This window comes from Lissotriton helveticus, chromosome 2_1 (genome assembly GCF_964261635.1).
Source record: "Lissotriton helveticus chromosome 2_1, aLisHel1.1, whole genome shotgun sequence".
In the NCBI taxonomy this organism is placed as follows: Eukaryota; Metazoa; Chordata; class Amphibia; order Caudata; family Salamandridae; genus Lissotriton; species Lissotriton helveticus.
This window is the reverse complement of record NC_136059.1, coordinates 163,577,957-163,605,713: the sequence shown is the minus strand read 5'-3', so window position 1 is coordinate 163,605,713 and position 27,757 is coordinate 163,577,957. Positions and strand designations below refer to the sequence as shown.

The window sequence follows — 27,757 nt, the reverse complement described above, 5'->3', positions numbered from 1 at the left end:
AAACACCTCAGCAGTTAAGAAAGAGTGTTTTGGGTTTTCTGATATCTTTGGTTTCATCATAGTAGTCCTGTATATCTTTTTTAAAATCTAAGGTGTGAGGAGATCGCTTTATAGTGGAGGAATCTGTGGTGAAAAACGAGGCAAGAGAAATCTTTTGGATTAAAGGAAACGCTAATGTGGTCTTGGGGAAAAAAGATGAGCTCTGACGGAAACCCTATTGTTATTCCTTCCATGTGAAGGCCATGAGAACAAAAGCATTGTATTTTGATCATTTTATGACATTTGTAGTGACCCCCAAGAAGACTTTGTGGTGGTCACTATAACCGCCACTAGACTTCCTGCCTTAGAAAAGGATGCAAGAAGATGCAGTTCGAAGGCACATACTGACTATTAGCTGTATGCATTGGTTCAACGAGAGGGCACATCGACTTGCAAACAACATTTAATTCACATGGCCTTCTCAAAAGGAGAAGACTTTCTTTGGACTCTCCAAACGTCCTTAGTAACTGGAACGATGAAGATGGTATGAGAAGGAAATTTTCTTTAAGCGATAACAGCATCTAGATTCACTTTACCTGAAGAACATTCTACGCCAGATAAACCTGTTTGTTCTTCTTGAAGAAGAACAAATGAAGTGTCTTCTATTTAGAGATGTAGGAAGATTTCATGATTTTTGTACAGTTCTGAGGCAACTTTAAGTATCTTCTCTGCAGGTATTCAGAAGCCAAGCAGTCAAGATCAGAAACAGAAGGCTGTGATGAATGATCCTTGTAGACCTCTGATGTAAGAGATTCGGGCTTTACAGCAATTTCTTGTGTAGCTTAAATCACAGATAAAGCAGGTCTGGAAATCACAAATCGTGGGGTAGGCCAGAGCGATCAGGCTCTCTCTCATTCTGGATTACTTGAGCTCGATGATGATTTTTATTAGGAGGCAAATGGGAAATGGGGAAAAAGTAGAGGAAAGCATCTGACCAATTCATCAGAAGGACTTTGCCCTTCATGTAGGTTCTGAAAATCTGGACATATTGGGCCAGGTTCACAAAGGGGTTTTGCAGTTGCAAAGCAGCCACCAACCTTCCCAACCCCATTTAGTGAAAACAGATTTTGCGACTGCAAGCACTCTTTTACAGATGTACAAAATCTATTTGCCATTCTGAAAACTTGTTTCACACAATGGCCTTGTATACGACTACCTAATAGAATTTCGAAGGGGTGTATAATAGGTGTCCCTTCTAAATTGAGATTCTGTAAGCTATCAGTAATTCTGGTCAGAAACAACTGATCATTTACACACTCCAAAGCTACAGTTCCTTTGGAACCTTCTAATTTGGAAATCAGGGAGGCAGACTCAAGGGGAAAAGGCTGTGGTCCACTGGACCACTGCCAACTCGCAATGAAACAAATTGTTTTTTCAAAATCGAAAATATATTTATATAATAAAAAATGCTGCCTATTTAATTTAAGGAATCAGGCAGCTTAAAAAATCCATTTGGAAATGCAATGATGGGGATGGTAGTCTGATGTTCCTTGAAGGCTACCATCCCTGTCATTGAAGCCACTCATAAGAAGTCACAAATTCTGACCTGCTTAATGAAAAATAATTATACAAAGTGTTCTGCAACACACTGCACTTGACTATTTTACACACCAACCTACTGTTACAAAGGTCTGTTCTCAAAATTAAATACTGGTTGCAAAAAGTGGATGCAAAATTTGCAACCGCTTTATATGATCAGTATGTAGAAAGTACATCTAGCATGTTGAATCTGCATTTTGCACATCCTACCATAATGCAAAATAGTGGAATTACACACTGCCGAAGACTTCTTTGGTTGTTGATACTAAATTTATGGTCTTCTGAGACCTGCGTAAGTGTCTGATTCACATTTTCCAGACTGGGAAGAGGGAGCGATGTAACCTGGAAGCTCCAGGCTAAGGGACAATGTCGGAATGTTTTCCCTCCCTCGAGAGGATCCCAGTCTTGTTGTTGAGATAGAACATGATCGTAGATTGGTCTATATGCATCATGACTACTTGGGACATAACTCATGAAAGAAGAAAAGTTCTAGCATGCCAGTGGGTACGTCACCCCTTTCTGCAACTAAGTTCCTTAAAGAGGGAGGTGCAGAGAATGTCAGATCCAGCCTCTTCGATTGACACCCATTTTAGGCTTATTTGTCAAAAACAGGATAAATGCTGCATCGGAAAGCCTGGAAGCTACCATATGTTGAAAGCTCTGCCATATGTCCTGTTGAACGTACTATTTAGTCTGACACTTGCACTTTTTTTCCCATCAACTTCCATCAGGTATTATATTTTTTCCCTGGGGGATCAATTGACTCCAAAAATGTTCTATGAGATCTGTCCAAAAGTGCTGTATTGCTCACTGGCCCCACTGATGTGGCAAAAGAGACCGTCTTCTCCATGAGCCTACTATCTTAATTAGTCAGTCTGGTGGTAAATTACGACTCTTTATCTGGAACTGCAGATTTCCTCTCATCTCAGCTTCTGGTGTTTTTTTAGGCCTATAGTGATAGCTTTGAGGCTCCGTCTAAATAAGATGGTCCCATGAGGCTAGCCATGGAGATAAGAAGCAGTATATTGCGGAGACTTCAGGGCCCCACCTGAGTCTGTTAAGATAATTAGCGTCTTCTTTTGGGGCTTAGTTGCAGTCCCCAACATCAGTCAATCAACTAGACGCTAGATGGTGACTGGGAGTTGCCCAATGCCAAGACTGTCAGTGGCAAGTGCCTTGAAATCTAAGCTCTCAATATTGAGAAAGACCTTGATGGTGATACGTGCCTCAACAATGAGCAAGTCGTTAGCACTAACACTAACGCCAAGACCTAGGACTTTTTGTGGTAATAGTGCTGTTTCTGTGAACTGCTCCTTGTCGCACTCACCGTGGCCATGTAAAATTTGAAGTCAGCTGAAGAGAATGGTGAACAAAATAAACCTTACCTACACAAAAGGATTTTAAGAGTACAAAATGAAGGCCAGTGATTGGGAAGAATTGTTCATAGAGTGGTCTGGAGAAGCCTGCAGCCTGAAAGTGCATCTTCCAAACCTTTTGCTTGAGGCACAAAACACTATCTGGGAGAAGGTGGCGGCCTGACCCTGGGCCTTGCGTACGTTTAAACTTACCTGCTGCATGCTGATCATACACATAATTAGCTGGTACTTTTCTCTCAGCGTGAAGCTGCCAATTTTCTATTTGTGTCAGTGTAATCACTCAACCAGTTCTTCATTCATACCACATTATCTACAAATGGAAAACAAGTCAACAGATACGCATCCAACATATTCGCATTTCACTCCAAGCAGGAACTTAAGAGTTGGCTATGCTTTCCTTCTCAGTTCCCAAGTTGAAGTTTAACAATAACCCACATGCATGTTCACAGATATAATTGCTACCTGGTATTGAAATTAAGAATACTTTTTAACTTGAAGGGCTATTTTTTAGTGGCTGTACGCTTTAGACAAAGACAAGAACATTCTGGGCAAGCAAGGTGTACACAGACACATCTATCTCACATTATTACAACACTATGAAAATACTTTGTGGCTAATGATATATAAAAAAACAAGGTATTGACATTATAGTATTACAATCCCAACAGAATTCTGTGGCATGCATAGTGCACCATCCAAACAGACAGGTGTGATAAACAAAACCATCATTAATGTCGAATGCGGAGTATCTCCCGTTTCACATTGTAGCTGCACAGTGATAATCACCTGCTGAAATGTGTGATCGATTCCTTGCAATCTTGCAGTCGCGCCAGTGCCTGTCCCTGGAATAGATGTGCTGTTGAAGCCCATAGGATGCAGCGGAGGCTCTCACTCGTCTCCTGGCAAAGGCCAGGAAGGTCTTCCAGGTGAGGCGAGTGAAGACCATCTGTTGAGCTGCTTTGGGCCTGCTCGGGTGCTCCTGCAGGGATCTGCGTTCCCGAGAGCTGCTCAATATTCAGCCTTTCTGGAATCAGGTCTTTGGTTTTGTCAATAACCTCTTCACAGACAGTCAGAGCATCCTGGAATCTCTTCTGCTGCATCAGGGCTGAAGCAGCCTCAAGGTACACCTCAGGAATTCGAGGGAACGAAGAGAGACTGTTCAGGAACACCTGAGGGAGGAACGGAACACGTGAGGCAGGGTGATGTTTTTAGGCAAACAGAAGCACACGATCTGTAGAACAAGTCTAAGCTCTGGAGACATGAGCCCAGGACTTGGTTAACTTTAGTAGGCAGTATTTTTATTTACTTTGCAGTTTTATTGAGCATATCAGATAAGTAAGGAGTCCGCATACATAGCAGATGTTGCAAAATCAAACAAAGAAGTTGTACATACAAAGCATGATAATATGTCGCAATAAGGCTATGCAGCTGGAAAATGTGTTTAAATAAGGCACAGAACAACTTTTTCCCAAAAGAACAACTGAATGGACTAACAATTCTTTCTACCAACCGTATTTTATTTATAAGCGTGAGCAACAAAGTGGTTATTGAGAAACATTCACAATGTCAAACTCAGTTTGGAATAGTCTGCGATCTTGTATGTACACTGGATGTTTATACTGGAACTTTTAAAATGCAAACTCATTCATCTAGGAACAGAGCAGTGATCGCTAGCTGTGGCCGTGGTGGGAAACATGCAAGATCGTTCCCAATGACGGAAAACTAAAGCACGAGATAAGGGACGATCCTTTTCTGTTTGCAGGTCTGGTGATCCTTGAAGAGAGGGGTCCTTTAGTGCCACATGAAGCGCAGGGGAGAAGGAGCAAGCCGGAAAGGTGGAGGCGTGCAATCGTAATGCTGGGCTCTCAGCATGGAAAAGGCAGACCTTATGGCCAGGTATTGAGAATTTGTGGCTCCCGAGATAGGGTGACCAGAATTTTAAAGCCAAAAACGGGGACATTTCACAAAAATAGAAGGACTACAAGTTTAATTCTAGCCATGAGAGCACTCCTCATCAGAGAATTACAGAACAGGCAGTAAGAACATGCATAAAATGTAATTTTTAAGCCCAGTAGCTTGCCTGTTAATTAAATTGCTTTCTTGAAACAACTGCTAACCTTCCCTACTTTGTAAAACATAAAAAACACCTCCCTCCGTTTTCAGTCGTCCCTCTCTAAAAACCAGGACATAAGCTAAATTTCTTGAATTTTTCTGGGACAGCTGGTTAAAAACGGGGACCGTCCTTGCAAAACGGGGACGCCTGGTCACCCTATCCTGAGATGGCACGTGGTACTCCAAACAAGGAGGGGGATTTGTTCTTAATGCACAGTTTGTGATTGAGAAGGTAGATGAAGGATGAAGCAGGCCTGAAGTGAGTGTGGTTGTAGCTGTTTAGTCCCTTGACAAGTCAAAGCAACATCACCCCCATGCTGATGGACATACACAGGCTGCCCCTCATCGCCTGCATGATTTCAATACCTGAAGCATCACTCATAAACCCTGAACTTTAGACCACAATTAATGTAAAGGGAACTCACGTATGGGACTTGCAGTGCCCTCAGCTGAAAAAGTAAATCTGACCTGAGAATCAGAAAAAGAAATCTGCACTCAAGCAGACGGCGTTGTACTACAACGCCAAAAGACAAGCACATCTTCCTCTGTTGACAAGAACCAAAATCTTTGCTTCATCGGTTTCAAGAGCCAGGGGAGAAAAGATACTCACTGCATGACTTGAGCAGGATTTGACTTCAGCACACCTCACCTCTGAGTCCTGAATATGTACCACCACTGGGAAGACCGTAGCGACGTTGAACCCTTAGATGGACAAAGGAGATAAAGTGATACTCCCTGCAGCTCTTTATTTCTACGTTCGCATTAGCTGATAACCAAAGAAAGAAGATCAAGAGAGTGAATTATTAAGGTCTATCTAGCCAAGTTAACGAGGACTGGCTTTTAGTCAAGTTACATATAACTAAATGAAGAGCCACCAGCCTGGGCCATAACCTGCATGCAGGATGCCACACGCGCCATAACCCTCTGCAATCATCAGGCCGTTGCTATTTGTGGGATCTAACAGCCAGATTCATCATGCGAAATGCGCTCGCAAAAGGGCCAGATTCTGAGAATCTGGCCCTTTGCGAGTGCAATTTTTGCATTTGGGATTCATCATCCCAAATGCAAAAATCGCTAATAAAGAATTCGCAAATTTGCGAGGATTAGCATTTAAGGAATCTCTATTAGAGATTCCTTAAATGATATTCATGAAACATTTAAAAATTGCGAATTCGCAATTTAGGGCCGCTATTTACCACGAAGTCAAACCTCGTGGTAAATAGCGAAAACTTAGAAAAATGCATTTAAATGCATTTTTCTAAGTTGCATGTTACACACAAACATGTTCTTTGGACATGTGTGTGCACAACATCAGTGTAAATTCACATTTCAGGGGTGCTACAGGGTGTCCTTTGGACTCCCTGCACCCTTGAAATCGCATCCTTATTTGCGATTAGCAAATTGCTAATCGTAAATAAGGAATAACTCCCCATGCATTCCTATGGGTCTGTAGGCCCATAGGAATGCATGGGGAGTTATTCCTTATTTACGATTAGCAATTTGTTAATCACAAATAAGGAACATGTAGGAATCGCAATATTTTTTGCAATTCCTACAAGAATCCCGTTTTGCAAGTCCTTAATAGCGATTCCTTATGAATCGCTATTAAAGACTCGCACAACGGGTCTTTGATGAATCTAGCAGTAAAAGCTCTACAAGAGGGTTGAAAGATAAGTGGGTAGCAGATTTGGGATTGAAACCAACTGAAAGAGACAAAGGTCTGGTGCCAAGTTACACACCCAAGATATCTAGCAGCGCACATTTCAAACGTATACATTTTAAAATTGTGCACAGAACCTACCTGAGAAACTGTGTATTATATACTCAGGACAGAATCGTTATGCTGAGATGTAGGGCCGCAGAGGCGAATTCTATCATATGCTGTGCACATGGCCAGTGCTGCTGGACTACTGGGAGCTACTACTCAACAGCTTTCTATGCTAAATGTAAACCTTGAAATGCAGAAAGTCTGCCTGCTGGGTCTGTTCCCCGCCTCAAAGAACTAAAGGCAGCAGCAGATTCATTTGCCCTGCCTCACTAAGAAAGAAGCGACGAATAGCAATGAGTTGAAGTCCATCAGCGGTCCTACTGTAAGAAAGTGAAAGGGAGATATGTAAAAATAGCCCGGAGAGCTGGAATTCTGCCCCCCCCCCGCCCCTCCTCAGGAGCTCCACTCGCTAGTTGTACCTAGTGAACTGAGCGTAAACTGCCTTCTTCTTAATGCGCGCTCACTCATTAAAAACAATATTGTTTTTAAGGAGCTTATATTGGAGAAGAACCCGACATGGGTTTTCATTACGGAAACGTGGGCCAAAGACTCATCGGGCCCAGACCTCATCGAAGCAGTCCCGGATGGGTATTGCCTGACTCTGCAGGACAGAATAGGCCGGGTCGGTGGTGGACTGGCTATCCTGCATAGAGACAGGTTCCAATGTCATATTATGCCCTTATCTGACCCTAAGGACCCTATCCAGGTGCTGCACTTTTCATTATATGACTCTTCAGTCTCTCCATTTAATGGGATTCTGGTTTATCGTCCTCCCGGTCCTAGAACAGACTTTAGCCTAAAATTGCTTCAGTTCCTGGAACCTTACTTTGGCTGTGAGAATTTAACGATTCTGGGTGATTTTAATTTTCACTTAGAGCTGTTGGAGGCTCATGACACCTCCGCTCTGCTGGAAGCACTGACAGCATGCGGATTCACCCAACTGGTGAAAGGACCCACCCACCGAGCGGGGCATACGCTCGATGGGATCTTTTCTAATGACCAGAGACTGTCAGTAATGGATCCTTTTCTTCTTTCCTGGTCAGACCACTTGGCCGTTCCTTTCAACGTGGCCTTCCCTAGCCAGGAGATCCCTAGGAAAGTTCCGAGTACTTTTGAAGTACGTAGGAATCTTAAAAAGATCGGGGAAAACTCCTTTGACCCGTGGATTCCTAGTCTGTCTTCAATTCGGGAGATGGAACTTTCTCTGGAGGTGCCGCAATATGATAAAATTCTCACTGAGGCCTTGGATGAACTGGCACCGGCTCGGTCCTGTTATTCAGCCAGGAAAAAACCCTCAGCCCCCTGGTTCTCTGAATAGCTAAGACTCCTTAGACAGGAAGTAAGGAGGCAGGAGCGTCTATGGCATGCTAGTTGGGACCAAAAAGACAGGGAAGCCCAAAAAACCCTGCTTAAAAGATATAAGCTGGAAGTCATTGGGACCAAACAAGACTACTTCACGGCCCTTACAGCTTCTCTTTCATCTCCCAAAGAGCTTTTCAGGATTGTGGACTCTCTTACATCTCTCCAGGTCCCCGATCCTGTAATTTCATCTCAGGAGCTCTGCAATGACATAGCTCTCTTTTTTCAGTCCAAAATATCGGACATTTATACCTCCCTGGAGTCACAGAGATTATCAACGGCTGAGCCACTGACTACTGTGGTCTTGGACGTCTCCTCGGCAGAGCTTCCCTTGGCCGGCTGTCTGGAATCCTTTCCTCCGCTCTCTCTACAAGATCTTGAGACGCTGCTTGACAAAACAAAGTCAGGGTCTCCGCTTGATGCTTGCCCTCTTAAGATCCTGAAGCAGTGTAGAGGATCTCTCTTACCCCCTTTGCTTGACATCATGAATGGGGTAATGAGTGAGGGTGTCTTTCCACAGCAGTGGAAAAATGCTGTGGTAAAACCACTGCTTAAGAAACTCTCCCTCGATCCAGGGGTACTAAAGAACTTTCGCCCCATCTCACTGCTCCCGGCCCCCGAAAAGATGTTAGAGGCCCATTTAAATGGGCATCTTGCTGTCTTTGTGGAGAATTCGGGCTGCTTGGATCCTTCCCAGCATGGTTTCAGGAGGGAACATAGCACCGAGTCTGCCCTCACCCTGGTGCTCGATTCCATCCGCACGAGCGTGGATGGGGGTCGGACATCCCTCCTGATCCTTCTGGACCTCACGGCTGCCTTCGATACCCTTCCTCCCCGTGTCCTAACATCTCGACTGTGTGAGATTGGGGCCCGGGGGGCAGCCCTGGGGTTGCTTTCCTCTTTTCTCGATCACAGAGAGCAGAGGTAATGCTGGGAAAATTTCTATCTCCATCCCTGTCTGTGCAATGTGGGGTCTCTCAGGGGTCGGCGCTTAGTCCCACCCTTTTTAACATCTACGTGACCCCCCTTGCCAGACTCATTAGATCTTTTGGGATGGAGGTAGTTTCCTAGGCGGATGACACCCAGATCCTCGTGTCTCTCTCCCATTCAACCGTGCTGACAGCCTCCAATTTTAGATCTTGCATGGAGGCTGTCAGCCAGTGGATGATTTACAATTCACTGAAATTGAATGGGGAGAAGACCGAGGTGATGGTGTTCGGCGGAAAGGAAGAGAGCTGGTCTATGGAGTGGTGGCCTGATTCATTGGGTGCCTGCCCTAAACCTACATCTTTGGCTAAAAATCTTGGGGTCATGATCGATCCCATCCTTGGTATGTGCCAACAGGTTAATAGGACTGTATCCACCTGTTGGGGTATAATCCACATGCTAAGGAAAATTAGGCACTACCTTTCCCTGCAGGCAAGAAGGCAACTTGCGGTCGCCCTTCTGGGTTCCCGCTTGGACTACTGCAATGCACTGTATGCTGGACTGAATAAGAGTCAGCTGCAGCGCTTGCAGGTAGTCCAGAACGCGGCAGCCAGATTTGTCCTTGATCTCCCCCGCCGTTCTTCGGCCACGCTGGCCAGGAAGCAGCTTCACTGGCTTCCGATCAAGGAGCGGATAGTCTTCAAGTCCATGTGTATGGTCTATAAGGCTCTGGCGAAAAGCAGCCCTACAGGCATCGGATCCATCCTGTCTTACTATAACCCTGGCAGGAACCTCCGCTCCTCTAATCATCTTCTTCTCCGTGTCCCGCGTATCCGGAAAACCAGATGGGGTGGTAGGGCTTTCTCCCATCTGGCTCCTAAATGGTGGAACGATCTTCCGATAGAACTCAGGTCTCTCCCCTCCCTACAGACTTTCAGATCTGCCCTTAAAACACGTCTCTTTGTACAAGCATATGAGTAGATGTGCCCTGCATTTTGATCTTTTTGTTAGGCGCCTTGACACCTTCGGGTTTAGTTTGCGCGGTATAAGATGCATAATAAATAAATAAAATAAATAGCTGAAATAGAGAGCATGAGTTTACATATGAGAGTTAAAAAAGAAAGCCAGAACTGGTGCAGGCTGGGGGAGATTTACTGAACCCAATACCAAGTGATGAAGGTGAGGGACAATAAATGTTGCCTGAGGAGCCCTACGTGATGGTCAAGCTGAGAAAGCAAGCCCGGTTGCATTGATATAAGCAGAAAACTGATGGCTGCTCTATTATATGATTCCACAGTGACATACACAGTCTGCGTTGATCGCATTGACGGTTGGTTAAAACCTATTCAACGCAGCGTAGATGTGTTTCCTTGTGATTGGTAGAGGATACCTCATTGCAGATGATTTACAAGGTTTCTGTTGAATGTTACAAAGGAATACTGCATAAAAGCATGACACTTTGAATGTCAAAGTGGTGTAATGTTAAATTAATAAAATAGGTTTAATAAAAAGGAGGAGATAAATATTTATAAGAGAGAGAAAGACCAAAGGCAGCAGGTCAGTGCTTCAAAGATTCGATCCTGGTTCATGAGAATGTCAAGAGAGTTGACTGAGGAGGCAGCCTTTAATCAACCTCTGAAAGAGAATCAGTAGAAAAGTCAGACCACGTGGAAAGGTGCAGCTCACAAGAGTGTGTGTAATTTCCACTCTTTCTCCCAAACCACAGCGATACAGCATACCCGAACCAGATGAGACCGACTACGGTGCAGCACTTTGGGTAATGACTGAAAGACCAATCTTCCCAAGTTAAAAAAATAGCTGGACAACTGGGTGAAAGGAACTACTGCCAGCTGTATTAGGAATTGGAACATTTCTACAAAGAAATCTTGGGTGGGGTAAAATGCAAGCGGTCTTAACTGATGTTGTAAAGCAATGAAATACTGATGCAAACACAGATACCATGGCACCACCGACGTATGTCGATCCTTCAAACAGGGAGAGAGAAGTCATCTATTTATTAAAGGTTTTTCATACATCGCACTGTCACTCATAAACAAAGTCTCCTGGTGCTATAGGATAAAACCCAACACAAGCTATTTGGGTAAATGGATCACAATGTATACAGAGATGAAGTGAGAGGGAGAAGACACAAGTTTTAAGAAGATTCCACTTTTCATAGTGTGTAATGAATTATGGAACCCTCTCCCTTCTGCCTGCAAAGAGGCTACTTCCCTTGAGATCTTTAAATCCAGTCTGAAAACATTTCTACAAATCTCTACTGACTGCACATGTTTATATTGTCTTATTCCTTATCGGAAATGTATGTTATGGTCAGCAGCTTCCTCGCCTCTGAAGAATCTGTAATCTTTTTCCCTTCACAGTCTGTTGTTTGGCTCTTTCTCTTCCTACCCCTCTTGACCTATTGTTTTGTGGCCTGAATATATACTGGTCTGCTATGAGTTAAACATATGAATAACAGTTACAAACAATTAAATAGAAATTTGAGTATCACTCAGATTGCTTTTCAACATAGGTCAGAAAATACCCAAGATGGGTTATGGCTGTTTGAAGAACTAAGCAAAAGTCCCTCAATTGTTGTTTTTGCATTTGTCACTCCGAGTGGGACGGGTATGCCCAGATGTGGGTCCCGTGCTCTACGTGCAACTGGAGTCAAGCTATCCTGGATGATGAGGGGTGATGCCCCGAAACCGGTCCTTGGATGCTTGTTTCCGGTCCAGGAAGGACCTGGCTTGGCAGTTCGGGCTGGACTGTTCCCATTGGGCGCAGGGTCAAGACTGATTTGCATATGGCCGAGTCTAAACTGGAATGGCATAGGATTCATAGGATTTAGCCCCAGATCTCTGTACTGGGGTGAATGTATGACATTATTCTGCATTCTGTCCATCAATTGTTCTTTTTAATTTCAAAGAACTAAAACAGACTTGCACCTTCTCTCCAAAGCAAGTGCTTCACTTGAGTGCAAATCATTATGTAACTCTTTTTCTACCTTAGACTGTGCAAACGGCGGATGGTGTGGTATCTGCCTTTCCATCTTCTCTTATTCTGCCTGTCTAAGTAATGGTGTCACCCTGACATTGCAATGATGTTTACTTCTAGAATGTTGTACGGCATAGCCTTGAAGGAGTTTAGGTTCATGAAAAAAATCTGGTGGCCTTGCTGTGGCCAGGGTGCCTAATCAATACATCTTCTCCCCATGTGAGTTTCCTGTATTCATTGGAGAGGGTCCCATAGATGGTTTCTTTGGAGAACCATTTGATACTTTCTGGACTCATTTCCCACTTGTACTCACCGGCTCATATGATCCCTCGTGCAGAAAGGCAAGGAGGTCAAGATAATGTTCCACGGCTTCCTCAACTCTTAAATGAAAAGAAAGTCAAATTCAGAGCAAAGTGCCAACAGGAAAGACTTCTGGGTGCTGTGTTCTAGCTGCTGTGTTCTAGCTTGCAGTGGATATAGCACATGATTTTCAAGGCAAAGGTTAAGCTGTTTCTAGGCACAAACACATTTGATGTTCTGAAAACAAAGAAGGTAAATAGAACACTGGAGATAAATGGGGGTAGAGTGGGAAGCCTGACACAGACTATGGAACCATGGAGAGGTGGAACAGGATTTTGATATCAGTAAAACTAAATAGTAAATATCATTGTTGGCTTTACATTTGATTTAAAACTTACTTTAGTTTTTCAGTTTCCTGTAAATTCGGCCTCCACAGTTGGGAAACGATTCAGAAGGGAGATGGAAAAGTTATTTAATTGTAGTTCTAATACTTCAGAATGGCCATTTTATATAAAAAAATATTATTTCTGTTCACATTTGGCATTCCGCAACTCCTACATAAATACAAACATCTTTGCTTTTTAAAAATACATTTGTGAAGAAAGCATGCCCTTTGGAAGCAGTATACTGAGGTTTTTTTTTTAAATTAAATAAAGAACATGACTTCAAAACCATAACAAAAGTAAACCAAAGCATAGAACAGGGGTCGAAGGCAATCCTTTCACACCATTGGATGCTTTACTTGGCAATTTCGTGATTTCAGAAGCTACCCTGCCCCAGAATACACAAAGCAGGGCCTGTTATGCACCTACATTCTGGCCACCATGGTCAAGTAAAGCTTTATTAATTGCAAATCTTGGTTATGATCGTTTAACAAAGAGGCAGGGAGTTAGGATTACAAGTAAGCTACACTTCTTTCTCTAGCATGGTATTTCCTTTGATATACATAAACAGTGGAAGAAAACAGCAGACTTACAGCCTTGCTCGGGTGGTGGGTAAACCTGGCAAATGGTGAGATACAGCACACAAATCAGAACCAATTTCTAAGCAATAATAGCTGGCAGAGGTATTACCTCATCTCGAGAACGCGTTTTAGAAATCAGGCGCACATTTCTGAATTGCGCTAAAGCAGGGGGTCAGGGTGGCAGGCATTGTCTCGCAGTCCTATGAAGTGTATGACTGCACCCGCCTATGGGAAGATGCCGGAGGGATCCATGGGACTCTTGTGCCCGCCCCTCCCCAATGGCGCCATAAGGGGCTTATTAGCTGTGCACCCCCTTATGTGTAACACACAATTAATACCATTCTTGACATTTTTTTTACCGGTGCACCCGCTTTATTATACTACGCAGATGCTGGGACTCCATCTCCATGCAAATAAGGCACATCTCCTCAGGATTGAGCCAGTACCAATTATGTACTTGCACAAGCCATATTACGTAAGGGGCTACACAACTATCCATAGTCCCTTCTGCAGTATCGAAGTACCAGAGGAGAAAAAAGTGGACCCAAACGCCCATCGCAGTTCTGAGCTAGGACCCAATGCCAGACCCTCCGTGCCTTCGTTGAAAAGATTCTGGACCTCAATTCTACCTTTTTTGTTCAGACAATATTCACTGTGATGCTGTCCATCTGCATTACAAGGGAGCTCGATGATAAGGAGGGGACAATACACCAGAGCTAGTTGGGACAATCTCTTGTCCTGCACAAGGGTTCTCCGTCTAATCATCTTCCTTGTGTTGCAATCTCGAACATGTGCACGGCCCTAAAATCCACGGACGAATCTGTCGCAAGTGACGGAGGCAAAGAAGGTGCCTGGAGGTTCATACTGGTTAGATCATTCTAGCATCATCAAGGAAACCAGTGTGATCTACTGGAGATGGAGTCACCTCAATGCTACGTCCTCTGGTTCTCCAGACATCACTAAAGCAGTTGCATTAGGAGTCTGGTGCTCGTTAGAGGCGCAATACTGTGAGACCGAGAAGAGAAGACACCTGTGTAGGCATTAAAGGAGAGGTCAACTGAAGATAGAAAGAAGTCTGTCCCTTGAAGGATATATTTTGTGACCTTTGCGTCAAGGAGTGCTCTTAAATACAGGATATTTTGAGCATGTCAAAGTATCTCTAGTCCAAACATGTGTGTGGACCTCTATTGTCCTTTGCGCATCCTACAACACGTTGTGTTGCAAACTGGCTTCGGTGAACTAGCTGATTAAATATGACTAATTCAGTGGCAAAGGGAATCTGTCACCACTTGTAGGAAGCTGGCTCTGTATATACTATACCCAAAAGAGGTATAGTGTATACAGAGTTCAGTGCATCCCCCAAAGGTACGGCAGAGGTTAAAGTAGATAATACCTTACTATCAATTTAGTGGTAGCTGGGCTGAGCAGTTAGGCTTATCAGAGGGTAGAGTTAAGCATTTATTGTACACACAGGCAAGACATGATAGCACACATTCAAAGACTGAATCCACCTCAACTGGTTGTATAAAAAGTTGTTACTTTGTTATTTTATTCAAGAACCAAGAATCACTTAGTGCTGTAAGTTTTACAGTTGGTACAAGTAGCAATACTTTTCAAGAATGAAGTAATGTTTTGTAAATGTAGTCATACACTTTCAAATATTAAGGATGTTTTCTCTAAATGGCAGTCAAGTACAGTTGTATGTTTTTGCAGTGATAAGGTAAGACAGGTCAAAGAAATAGATAGAACTTACAATGCAATCCTAGGGAAGAAAACAATGTTAACTAGTTTGCAGGTAAGTGCTGGACTTCCTTGCCCAGGCTTCAGGGGTTTAGGACAATTCAGGGCAAGGTTCAAGACCAGGTAGGTACTGCACCACCATTGGCACTGGGGCAGCCGAGTGCAGAGGTCACTGGGCCCAATGTTATCCAATAGCGTTGGGGGTGCCTCAAAAAGGCATGGTTTGCAGGTAGATATCCTGAATCTTAGGGCAAATGCCCCGCGGTTGAAATGAGAATGGGGATGGGGGGGGGGGGGGGGCAAAAAGCAGCACAAAAGTAGCACAAAAGTAACACAGGGCGGTGCAGTTGGCCTAACGGCTAGGGCGCTAGGGCGCTCGACCTCGGCCCTGGAGAACTGGGTTCGAGTCTCGGTAACGACGCCAAAACCTCCTGTGATTCTGGGCAAATCTCTTAATCTCCCCGGGCCTAAAAAATGAATGTGTCCTCATGTAACGTAACATGTAACATAACTGGTGCTATGTAAAGCGCTCTGATACCCGATTCGGTTCGGGTCTAGTTCGCGCTATATAAAACTCTGGAAAAAAAAAATGAAAAAAAAATCAGCATTGGCCGCCCAATGCTTTCCAAGGGTGGTCATCAGTTTCGGACAGAGGCTGCAGGCTTGGACCAGGAAGCTGGACGTAGGCGACCAACAGCTGGGCAGGTAAGTTGGACAGCTGGGGGACACCTGGGCACCATCAGATGGGCTCCCCAAAGTCGGGGGGATGATGCAGGGATGCCTTTGGTGTCGGGTTTTCTCAGATGGATCCGGTCGGGGTCGGGGGGACCCTTCGAACAGAGACTGGAGGCATTGGGGGGAGCCCTGGACAGGTCATCCACCGATGCAGACGAGGTCAGGATCCCTGGGGAGACTTCACAGGATAGGTGAGTTACTCAAACTCAGGCCATGGGCGTCGGCTGCAAAGTGTGCTGGGGACACGGCTCTGCCTGGATCCTGTGTCCTTTCAGTTGATGTGTCTTTGTTGGACAATCCATGTTCTCGGGAGACAAGAGTCTTTCTTGAAGGCAGGGCAGGTCTTTGGGGCACTTGACTGCTGATGGCTGCAGGCCTTGCCGGTTTCGGCTCACAGAGTCTCTGAAGCAGGGAACAGGCCGGTAGGACTGAGGCCAATGCAGTTGCCGCCCTCTCTCTGCAGAATGGCTCTTCGGTCCATCTTCTTAGGTCGTCGAATCTAAGGAGCAAGGTTCAGTGGTGCCTCTAAATACCTAGATTTAGGGGAGCTAAAGGGGTGTGCACGTTGGGACCAATGGGTCCTTTCCCTGTGGTGTCTACACCCTCCCTTTTGCCACCCTCCAGTGGGAGGGGGCATATGCCTCGTCCTAATAGGGGAAGCCCCCTCATCTTCAAGGTGGAGGGAACCGAGATGCGTCCTTCACTTCGCCTCCCCCACTGGAGGGGTGGGGTTGGCGAAGGTGGGCCCACCTCACTTTCTCTCCAGGTTTTCCCACTGATTTCCCACAGTAAGCGTGTCGAAAATCTCCAAATATAATGTACATTTATCCAATTTTAGACTTAGGTCTTTCATAACAAGCTAAATATTTTTCTATCTCCCATAATACCCATCATCTCTGATATACTTAGCAGTTGTTGTAGGGCTATACAAATACATTCATTTGGGGGGCAGAGCTTGTGAGCCGCAAAGATGGCTGCTTGAGTACCTTGCTCCATACCACCGCCACACTATCCTGCATTTATCCTGCATCTGAGATGCTCTGCAAACCTGCTGCTTGTGTCGGAGGAGCCGGAGAGCAGATAGAGCTGCCGCGAATATCACCACATCCCCCGCAGGGCAGGAAAATCGGAGACGGTTTGCTGGTTTGCTGGGGTCTAGTGAGAGTTCTTGAGCGACGAGCCGCAGCGCTGTAGCCGAGTCACTGCAGTCGACCTCCACTGCAGTAAAGGCGGCGGGAGCCTGGAGGCAAGTCGAGGTCCAACTGCACTGACCCGGACACTCCCAGAAGGGGCCGTATCACACTGCTTCTGAGAGCGGAGCGCTGAAGTGGTGCCTTCAGCTGCGTATCGATGCCGGGGAGCCCAGCAGGGGCGTGGACGCTGTGAGCGGCCTGGTTGGCACTCTAACACTCGATGGCGCTGAGGGGTATTAGGAAGCCTACGAAGTCCCCTATGCAACGTGCTGACATATGGACAAGTCTGCACCGGCAACCAGGGGAGCAGTGCATACCTAGCCAAGCTGGAGGCTGCAAAACGAGCGAGACGGGGGTGTCGGCCATTTTGATGGCTGTGGAAGCAGAGGCCTGCCGGGGGTAGGCCACAACGCCCAGCGAACTGTAGCATAAAGCTGCACTATGATTGCTGCCAGATTGAGCACGTGAAGAACACCCGTCGAAACTGTGAATGAGGCTGGTGCCAGAAGGCGACTTGGGTTTCTGCATGATATTAACTGCAGCCATTTTCAGTGTGGGGTCGAGGCTAAAGAAGCTACTAGTGGCCTTGCCTTGCACAACTGCTTACGGGATAGCTCCCTACATAGGGGCGCCTAAGAGATGGCAGATCTGACAGTACTGTCGCTACCCCACTGACAGCTGCTAGCCACATGCAGAGTGCAGAACAATGGTGAAACCCGGAGTAGAATGGGGACAACATCAGGCTGTTGGAGAGGAAACAGACAAATAGGCCCTGGTGGTGGGACATGGCTGTGCTGAGGAAGCGCAATTAGACTCTGTGGGGGACGGTCGCCCAGAGGAGAGCTTGCTGAAAATAATTGCCCCGGTGAGAGTTGTCTACACTGGCTGGTTGTTGCAGAGGTCTACGCAATATGGGCAGAGTTGACAAGGCTCAGCCCAAAATCACGTTAGATCACAGGAAAACGAAGTTGCGAGAAAATGCAGCTGAGGATGGGGAAAACATGCAAGACCCTACGCAAGAAGAGGCGGAAGGAGATATCTGCTCCATGCTGGTTGCTGTGTAAAAAGGCTTGCAAGGCAGCCTCTCAGTGTTGGGTACAAAAATTGACTCACTATCGTATCGAATGTACAGAATATCTGAGAGACTGGATAAACATACAGAAAGGCTAGACATGGTGGAACGCAGAGTTACAGAAGTGGAGGAGGCGCAGACAACAATGGACATGGACCACAAGCAGATAGGGAGAGTGCTGCAGGTATTGCAAGATAAAGCTGAGTATTTGGAAGTGCGTTCTCGACCCAACAACTTGAGAATTACAGGCCTTCCGGAATCGACTCAAACCGGCAACATGGAAAAGTTTGTAGAGAAACTTCTGGTCACCCTCCTCGGTATTGAAACATTTTCCCCTATGTTTGTGGTGGAAAGAGCACACCAGTCCCTGGGACCTCGCCCTATTCCTGGTGCCCACCCACGGTCGAACATCGCAAGACTACTGAACTATCGGGATAGGGACTCTGCTTTGTCAGCTGCTAGATACAGACAAACCCTACAGTACGAAGGGGCCAATATCTCTTTGTACCCGGATTTCACACGCGAGTCCAAGAGGCGTGCCGGCAGTTCGCACCGTTGAAACGCCAGCTGAAGGACCAACACAGAGTATGTGATGCAATATCCGGACAGACTACGTGTGAACTGGAATGGCCATTCGCGCATCTTCACAGACCCTGAGATCTTGCAGAAAGCCCTGAAGGACTGGGCCAAGGAGCAGCATGCAAGTCCAGAACAAGATACTTTGTGGGGAGCAGTTGGAAGCCTACTAGACGAACAAGATTGAGATCGCACCAGCACGATTTCCAGTTTGAGTGACCCCAGCTGTACCGGACCTGACACGCAAGTGCCCCTGGGAGCTGGGCCCTATAGGACAAACTGTTGCGAGAACGTCTTTTATTGTTTTTAAAGGCCGAGATACAGGCCACATAGTAATATGAATGCATAGAGATGGGAGTATTGAATATGTCCACACTGGTTAATCAGGTTCTATAATATAGTGGGTGGATTACTTCTTGGTAGTAGATGCACTTCTGCAGACGGCGGGCGGGAGGAGTACAATGGGAGTCTAGTTAGAACACATAACTATGCTTGGCGAGCAACATCTGCCCACGAGTGAATTAGACTGTTTGGGTATTGGGTGGGGGGAGGGGGAGGGAGGGGATCCTGAGTTCCTAATATGCAGTTTTACATTCTTGCATATTCTGAAGGTTGGGGGAGTGTGGGGGATTATCGTCGAAGGCACGGTTGGGGAAGGCCTGACGTGGGTGGGGGCAGGCAGGACATGAGACTTGTAATGCCTAATTTGCCTTTTTATGCCAATTGTGACAACACACAGAAACCACACGCTATATACGATCTGCAGGTCGGACTGGTGAGACAGGCACGACACGCCCCATGACAGAAACCAGTAAGTCCCGTAGGGACATAAGTTTAGACACAATCAATGCACTCACCTGGAACGTTAGAGGACTTAACGACCACAGGAAAATCGGTAAAGTCCTGAATTACATGACAAGACATGAAATTGATTTTGATCTGCTGCAGGAGACGCATCTCCCTCTCAACAGCCCTATGTTACGCCACAGAGGTCTACATGGTAACATACATGCAGCAGGATTTACCACACATGCAAAAGGGGTACTGTCCTGGGTGAATCCTAGATCGGCCCTAACACTGGAACCTATGGCAACAGACATAGACGGTGGATTTGTTATTACTAGGTGTAAAGGTAAGGGTATGGACCTTATTCTAGTTAACATCTATGGTCCAAATTAAATTATGATAACCCGGAATTCTATAATGCACTATCAGACAAGGTTAGATTGCAAACAGGAGGACAGCCGCTTTGGAGAGATCTTAACTTAGTCAGAGACCCGAAGCAGGACAGACCAGGTGGGCAGGAGAGGCGCATTACAGCGGCACAAAGAACAGTGGCAGGCGCTATGGTACGGTTTGACCTATGTGACGTGTAGCGCCAGAAATACCCGAATAGTGGTGGATTTACGCACTACTCAGCCTATCATGATTTACACACCTGAATAGAATATTGGCTGGCAGCTAGGCAGTTAACTGAGAGTACACGTGTATGTAAGGTACTTCCCAGTACACTTTCAGACCACTCCCCGCTTCTGCTGGTGATTGACACGACTAGGAAAAATATCCCACCTTTCACCTGGAGGTTCCCACCATATTACTTGCTTGGCGCAGTCTTTAGGGAAGAGCTGACCAAAGAAATTTACATATTTTTTTTAACTAATGTGGAGTCGGTGGACAGCTTCCAGGTAGTTTGGTGAAGCGTTTAAGCTATACATCTGAGGAGTCACAATGACCAAGCACTCTGGAGTACTCAGGTCGATCCGCAAACGGCTTTCTGATTTAGAACAGAAACTAGCGGCCCTAGAAAAGAGCCAACAGGTTAGATCATATGAGACAGTGGCGCAGGAGATCAAAGTCATGCTGGAGGAATACTATGAGGCGGCTGATACTGAAATAAAACACCTCGGTAAGTACGCCACAGCACGGGCCTATGGAGAGAGTGAGCGCCGGGGAACAGTATTAGCCCAAATAATCAAAAAGCAACGGGATAAAACTGTTGTGGCAGAGGTTAGATGAGCGGAGGGTGACACCCTAACGGGAGAGGCGGAAGTAGCGAGTAGGTTCCGGCAATATTACTCCGATCTATATGCCATCAGATATGGGGGTTAAGAGGAGGAAATTCTAGACTATCGTACACATATTAGGCTGCCATGGCTCACGAACACCCACCGTGAGTTCCTTATGAGGTCCATTGAGAGAGAGGAAATTCTTTTAGCAATCTCCAATATGAAAACAGGGAGAGCCCCAGGAGCTGACGGCCTGACTGTTACTTTCTATAAGGCATTCCTCGATATTTTACATCTTACAACGCTTTTGTGTGTTTCAGGAACTATGTCGCCCTCAAAGAGAGAAGCAATTATTATTGCTATCCTCAAACCGGGTAATCCTCTGGCTGAAAGCGCATCATACCGCCCGCTCTCTCTGCTAAACGTTGATACGAAAATATTTGCAAAGATTCTTGCAAACCGATTGATCCCCCTGGTGCAGCCCTTGGTGGCACCGGAACAAGCGGGGTTTGTGCCAGGCAGAAACCTGACTTATAACCTGCGCATGGTGTTTGGTGCCCTACAGCACACCAGATCGGAAATACAGGTGGTAGCTGTTTTTCTCGACATGGAGAAAGCTTTCAACTTTGTTGAATGGCCCTTTATGCGGCAAGTCCTAACTAGGATGGGCCTAGGGCCGTTCTTCCTTCAATTACTGGGAGTTCTTTATAATGCCCCCACAGCCAGGATCAAAATAGGTAATTTGGTGACGGACTCTATACCTATTTCTAGAGGGATGAGGCAGAGTTGCCCTCTGTCTCCCATCTTATACGCACTGGTGGCTGAACCACTAGCCTGTGAACTTAGAGAATACCACAGACACAAAGGCATTAGGTTCCCAGGCTATGAGTTAATTGTCTCTACCTACGCTGACGATAAATGCTATATGTTAGAGATCCTGAAAGTATCCTTTCTCCTGTACTAAGTGAAGTGGTGCATTTTGGTGCAGGATCTGGTCTGCGAGTTAACGGGCCGAAATCAATCATACTTCCACTAACACCTGCCACGTTAGTGTTTGAACCAGACTACCCATTGCAGTGGTCATACGAGGCGGTGGGATACTTCGGTATAAGGGTGCACACTGACTCAGAGGTTGTGTTCAGAGAAAATGATGGAGTAGCGAAATTAGAAGATGACAATATGTTTGATTGTGTACGAATGTGGGAGAAAGAAGTGCAAGAGAGAGTGAGGAAAGAAGCTATAGCAGAAAAAGAACAGCGAAAAACGCTATATCAAAAAGTGTTGGAATTAAACAATAAAGAGATGAAGGCAATAATAGAAAAAAAGGGAGCGTTATTTAGAGGTAACTGGCCAGTACCCTATTAGGCGCCCCATTTATCCCATACTTAATAAACCTCAGGATGATTCCATCTTGTTAGATCGACCTCCGCCCCCGTATAAGTTTCCCTCTGCCCCTGAGGATGATCTTTCCGATGAAGAACATCTTTCTTCAGACGATAAAGACATAGATAGGCGGCAGACTCGCTCCACTTTGACTGTTGACGAAAAAGCCAATATCAGATCCACTGCTTGCAAAGAAGATCGTGGGACTACTTCTGCTTCAGATCTTGTAGCGATGATACAGCAGTGGAAAGATTTAGAGCAGTTATATTTTGCAGAGGAGTTTACCTAGGAATTAATAATTGGTTTTAGAAACGTTTCTAAAAACATCAGACCCCAAGGTTATTAATTCTGATTATAAACAATTAAGTGATGGAACTTTCCTTTTGTCAAATATATCTGATCTAATTAGGCGAGTAGTTAAATTAAGACATGACACACAACGTTTAAAAGCGGAGCAAAAATCAGCTGGTAACGTTAAAACTGCACAAACAGTTCAGACCCCAGTGCAAAAAGAAGAAGTTTTGGGGACAGACAATGACCCTAGTGATACTATAGTTACTATAAAAGAGATGTGTGAAGCTGCGCCTCTGTATGTTCCGCCGAAGGCTGCGGAAACAAGTGCTGATAATTCAGATGATGTAAAGGGATATTTTGTTTATAATTGGGTCTATACTTCTTGGAGAAGAGCAGACGTTATGGCTCTTAAAAACGCTTTGCCCGATCCACGGAAAAATCCTGCCGCTTTCTATGAAGTAGTGGAAGGAGCCATTAGCTCCTGCACTACGACCTTGCCTGATATTGATATGTTTTTGGGACTTATTCTGCCCCCTTATATGTGGAGAACAATTCGGAAAATAGATGATAATGTAGCATATGGTGATACTTGGGTGCATTTAGAAGAAATAGATGCAGCTAGGGAACCTGTGCAGAAATCACAACAGGAGATATTAGATCTTCCCAAAGCTATTGTGACTAAGTTAAAAACTATCAAATGCCCTAAGAAAATAGATTGGACAACGTTAGCGTTTTGTAAACAGAAAGCGGATGAGTCAGTTTCTGATTTCTTTACACGATTTAAAGAGACATTCCATGACTTTAGTGGGCAGTCATTGACAGATGACACAGGTAAGCATCTGTTCGTCGACAAATTTGTCACTAACATGTTGCCAGAAATAGCTAGTCGCCTCAAGGCCAGCGAGAGTTTGTGAACTATGTCTTCCTCAGTGTCCTTTTTGACTATGGCCCAGTATTGGGAGCATCAGGAATTGGAAGCAAAAGACAAAGAGGATAAGAAGGTTAAGGATTTAAAGACGAAAGTTATGTTGGCTCAAGTATATGATCCACCATTCAGAGGGAGTGGTAGAGGTGGATGTGCAGTATATACCCCTGGTGTACCCCCTTTCTCTTGAGCAACTTTGTCTTCTGATCAGTGTGCTTATTGTAAAGAGATTGGGCATTGGCGTTCTGAGTGCCTCCTTTTGCGAGGTCAGCAGTTTTAGCAGGCTAGGTGAAGTATGAGAGGACGTCCAGGGAATTCAGGACAAAGGGGAGGAATAGGAAATCGTCCCAGGTTTGAGGCAGTTGAACAATGGACCAAATTATCCTAATACCTTTGATAGACGGAATCAATATCAAATGTCAGATTATTCGGCTGATGGTCTTGGGGATTCTGATTATGCATAGGAATGCCTAGGATGGGGTAAGGAACCGGTTGAGGTCCCAGTAGATCAAAAGGTCCTTATGTTGATGCACATGTCTTGGGCTCCACTGATCGGTTTCTGGTTGATACAGGAGCTACTCGTAGTGCTCTGTCTAAAAAATTGGCTCCTAGTGCTCCCCTGTCTGGTGCAATGATAACATCAATAGGATTCGATAGGACACCTACATTTAGCCCACTGTCACAGCCACTTGCATTTAGTCTTGATAAATTCACTGCAGAATGTCAATTTTTGCTTTCCCCTGCCAGATAATATTGTGGGTATCGATATGCTCAAATATTTTCGTGCTACAATATGTTGTTCCCCAGAAGGTTGCGTGTTATCTTAAATGATAACTATCCAATAGTTGAGAGGTCTTGTCCCATTAAAGAGGATATTGCTCTGGCATCGTTACCTAGTATTTATCGGCTACATCAGATACTGATGTGGGATAAATGGTTATCCCACCAGTACATATTCAAGTAAGGCAGGTGCTTCATTGCCTCGACTGCCCCAATATAAAATATCTCTGGAAGGTGAAGAAGCATTGACGCACATTGTTCAGGATTTCATTAAGGTGGGGGTTGTGGAAGTCCCTTAAAATACCTGTAATAGCCCTATCCTTCCTATTTTGAAAAGAGACACTGATACTAAAATTTACAGAATCATTATTGATTTACGAGAGGTTAACAAAATTGTGGGGCCCCAATACCCGGTAGTCTCTGATATCATGACACTTCTTACTATGGTTCCTCCTACTGCCACTACATTCAGTGTAATTGATTTGAAAAATGCATTTTTTCAATACCTATTCATCTTGATAGTCGTTATTTGTTCGGCTTCACTTTGAATAATAGATCATACAGATTCTGTACAGCTCCACAAGGGTATACAGAATTTATAGCCAGGCATTGAAAAGGCAGCTTGATTATTTTCCTGTACTGAAAGGGGTGGCTCTTATTCTCAATATGTCGATGACATCTTGTTGGTTGCCGATACCCCTGAACAGTGTAAAGAAGGAACACTGTCCTTGTTATAATTTCTTGCCTCTCATCATCACAAAGTCTGTCGGAAGAAATTGCAATTTTGTAGACAGCAGGTTACCTATTTAGGTCACCTCCTGTTTAAGGAGGGACGTGCACTCACACCAGATCGCATTCAGACCATTTTAGATACTCCTGTGCCCTGTACTCAGAAGAATGTTCGTGCACTGATTGGCCTCACTTTTTTTGTAGGCAGTTTTTCACACATTATTAAACCTTTGTTGGCCCTTTTTTTTTGGTCCTCGCATGGTCCGCTGAGTGCCGGTGCGCCTTCCAACAGTCACGCCAAGCCCTGTGCTCTGTACAAGTATTAGGTACCCCAGACATGTTGATGAGTGATTATTTGTCCCAGTTAATTGACAGCTTGTCTTCTATTTATCAGCAGGTGCGGGAAGCTCTTCCTTTGTTAGCCCTGCTGTGTTGACAGACCACCGCAACATCCTGGTCACCGAGAAAAGACAAGCTGTGTCACCTGAAGGATCTGAGGAAATCTTCCCGGACCACACGATTCCTGGTACATCCCGATATCTGCTGCGACCCAGGAAGAAAGATACTTCATTGTTGAAAAAGACAGTTTGAGCCACTGTCCTGGGTGGTTAAAGCCTAACTACAAAGGGGGAGGGGTAGCCTTTTAGTGACTGCTCGTCTCAACCTTAGTGAAGAAATCAACGCCTGCCCAGGACCTTAGGGTACGATCTCTTTTGTTTGTCAACAAAATGGATATGCCTAAGGAGAAGAAACCAGCTGCTGCAAGAGTTTGCAGCAAAACAACAATGATTGTTACTGGACTCACTTTGACTGTTGTTATTGTTGCTGCAATAACATGTATTGTAGAGGAAGTAGCCCCTGCCCGAACTCTACTGACTGCTACTACTCCTGTCCCCATTGAACACCATTACTTCACTCTTCCTTATCATGAGCAGAAGCACAGAATGTCCTACGTCAATAACACTTTCGGTCAGATGTTGCACCATACACACAATGCTACAAATGTTACCAACTGCTGGTTATGTGGAATGATGCCAGCTCATCAGAAAAAGGGAGGAACGCCTTTTATTCTCTTGCCGTTTTCACATTATGGCTCCTGTAGAGCCTGGTTGGCATTGTTGAGGGCTTCTGAAGTTGCTAAAATTACTTATGCTGATGTAGGAGGACTAAACACTCAATTGAATAGGGCTTGTTACCCTGATGAGGAAGGAGATCCTCTAGCTAACGGAACTGCATGGGAAATGGAGGAGTATCGTCGAGGAAATTCCTCTGCGCGCTATGTTTTCCCTAACACTCGAACAACCAAGGAAAATGGGCCTCCTGTTATCGCTGTTACTGGAGATCGAGCAGATCTCTGTGTGAGCAGTATTGGCAGTATACCTGTGGGAAAAATTGACTTTACTTTAGCGTTAAATACTACTGTAATGAACGATAGCAGCTTTTTGTCCTCCCATAATACTTATTTTATTTGCGGAAGTAAAGGTTATTATCATCTACCTATTGGTAGGTTAGGTAGCTGCTATGTGTCCTTTTTGCTTCCACCCGTGTTTTTGGCACCTGCATCCTATCATAAAGACTATAAACTGTATAATGACATTTCTAAGAGGCGATTCAAGAGGACACTAAACAATGATGAGGTGCATCAAACTGATACTGCACTGCAGCAGTATATTGACTTTAATTCTGGACTATTCTTCTTTGTTGCTGCAGACTTAAACAGCAGAAAGATCAGATGCTTGACACGTGTTGTAGAGTCTGTAACCAATCAGACTGCAATGGCGCATGGAAACATCACAGAAGAACTACAAATTGCGAGAATTGTGACTCTCCAAAATAGAATGGTCCTTGATGTCATCTTGGCTGACCGTGGTAGAACATGTCGCTTCCCTGACCACGCCCCTTCTGTTTTTGATGCAATTTTCAAGATGCATAAAATAGCCTCTGAAATCCGTCAGGATTCAGGGACATGGACTTTGACTGGATGGCTATGGAACATGTTTACTGAATGGGGCTGGAAATTACTGTCAGCTCTATGTATATTTGTTGCTATTCTTTTCACTTGTTGCCTATGTTTTCAATGATGCTTTGTTCCCTTTGTGTTTCTACTTGCACCTCGTGTATACCGACTAAAAATGCTAAGAATGTAAATGCCTGATTAGCAAGTGATCAAGAAATCAATGAAATGATGCAGATTGACATAAATGATATTTTTCGTATTCCTTCGAAAGTATAAGAACATGTCTTCAGCATATGCTAAAAGGGTCGTTTGTGGAAATCTGAAATAATCTTCGTTAGCATGAGCTGAAGCCATTTCGTTTGTGGCTTCCATTTTGTTAGCAATGTAATTCTTCTGTCTTCACTGTTGCTTGCCCTTCTATTCTGCTTGAGTCATCAGCTTTAGTTAACTCCTTCTGTACTGGGCCGAAGTAATGAATGTGCTGAGCAAAGGCCTGTAGCTGCTGAAATGCACCTGGTTAAATATGTAACTGTCAACTGTTTTCTGGTGATGTAAACAGTTCTGTTCCCTCTCCCACTTTGCGGACTAAGTGATCTCCCATCTGCCCATGTTTGTCAGTAACTACTCCTGTGTAGGCCTGTACCGTCTATTTGTAACTACATGATTACTCTGCAACAAAGTCTGTATATAAGTACCATGGTCTGTGTATTCAATGTACTACCTCCTGGAACACTTGAGGGTGTTGTATGGATGTGGTCCCACTCATGAGTAATTAATAAACTTGTTATTTGAATTCCAGCTTCAGTGCCACTCTCTATTGTGTTGGTCTACGGACCCATGGACAGAGAAGGGTGACCCCTGCACCGGCGAGCCCATTAAAAGGCCCATTTCCACAGGGCTAGTCATCTCAGATGCATAAAATCATTTTCACAGATAACTCAATGACAGCAGTCCTTTTGTCAGGTACTTCTCTAGGAAAATATATC

The 27,757-nt window shown here is 44.9% G+C and overlaps 2 protein-coding genes across 3 annotated transcripts in view; one reads left to right on the top strand and one right to left on the bottom strand.

Annotated features, from left to right (window-relative positions):
- The window catches only part of FANCG (FA complementation group G), a 288,288-nt gene that overhangs the window by 61,967 nt on the left and 198,564 nt on the right, over positions 1–27,757 (bottom strand). For both annotated transcript variants that reach the window (XM_078674680.1, XM_078674679.1), the window contains exons 9-10: positions 12,431–12,497; positions 3,741–4,123 (exon numbers count right to left, since the gene is read on the bottom strand). In XM_078674680.1, coding sequence (XP_078530806.1) covers positions 3,741–4,123; positions 12,431–12,497 — 450 coding nt within the window. The remainder of the gene's footprint in view (positions 1–3,740; positions 4,124–12,430; positions 12,498–27,757) is intronic.
- On the top strand, positions 4,134–27,564 carry LOC144817829 (syncytin-2-like). The gene is made up of 2 exons (XM_078674681.1): positions 4,134–4,850; positions 25,209–27,564. Exon 2 carries the CDS (start codon positions 25,543–25,545, stop codon positions 26,893–26,895), a length of 1,353 nt encoding a protein of 450 aa, XP_078530807.1. The 5' UTR covers positions 4,134–4,850; positions 25,209–25,542; the 3' UTR covers positions 26,896–27,564.

Bases quoted from the DNA above. Each gene is read 5' to 3' on its own strand.
- LOC144817829 (XM_078674681.1), top strand. From the start codon at position 25,543: ATGGATATGCCTAAGGAGAAGAAACCAGCTGCTGCAAGAGTTTGCAGC.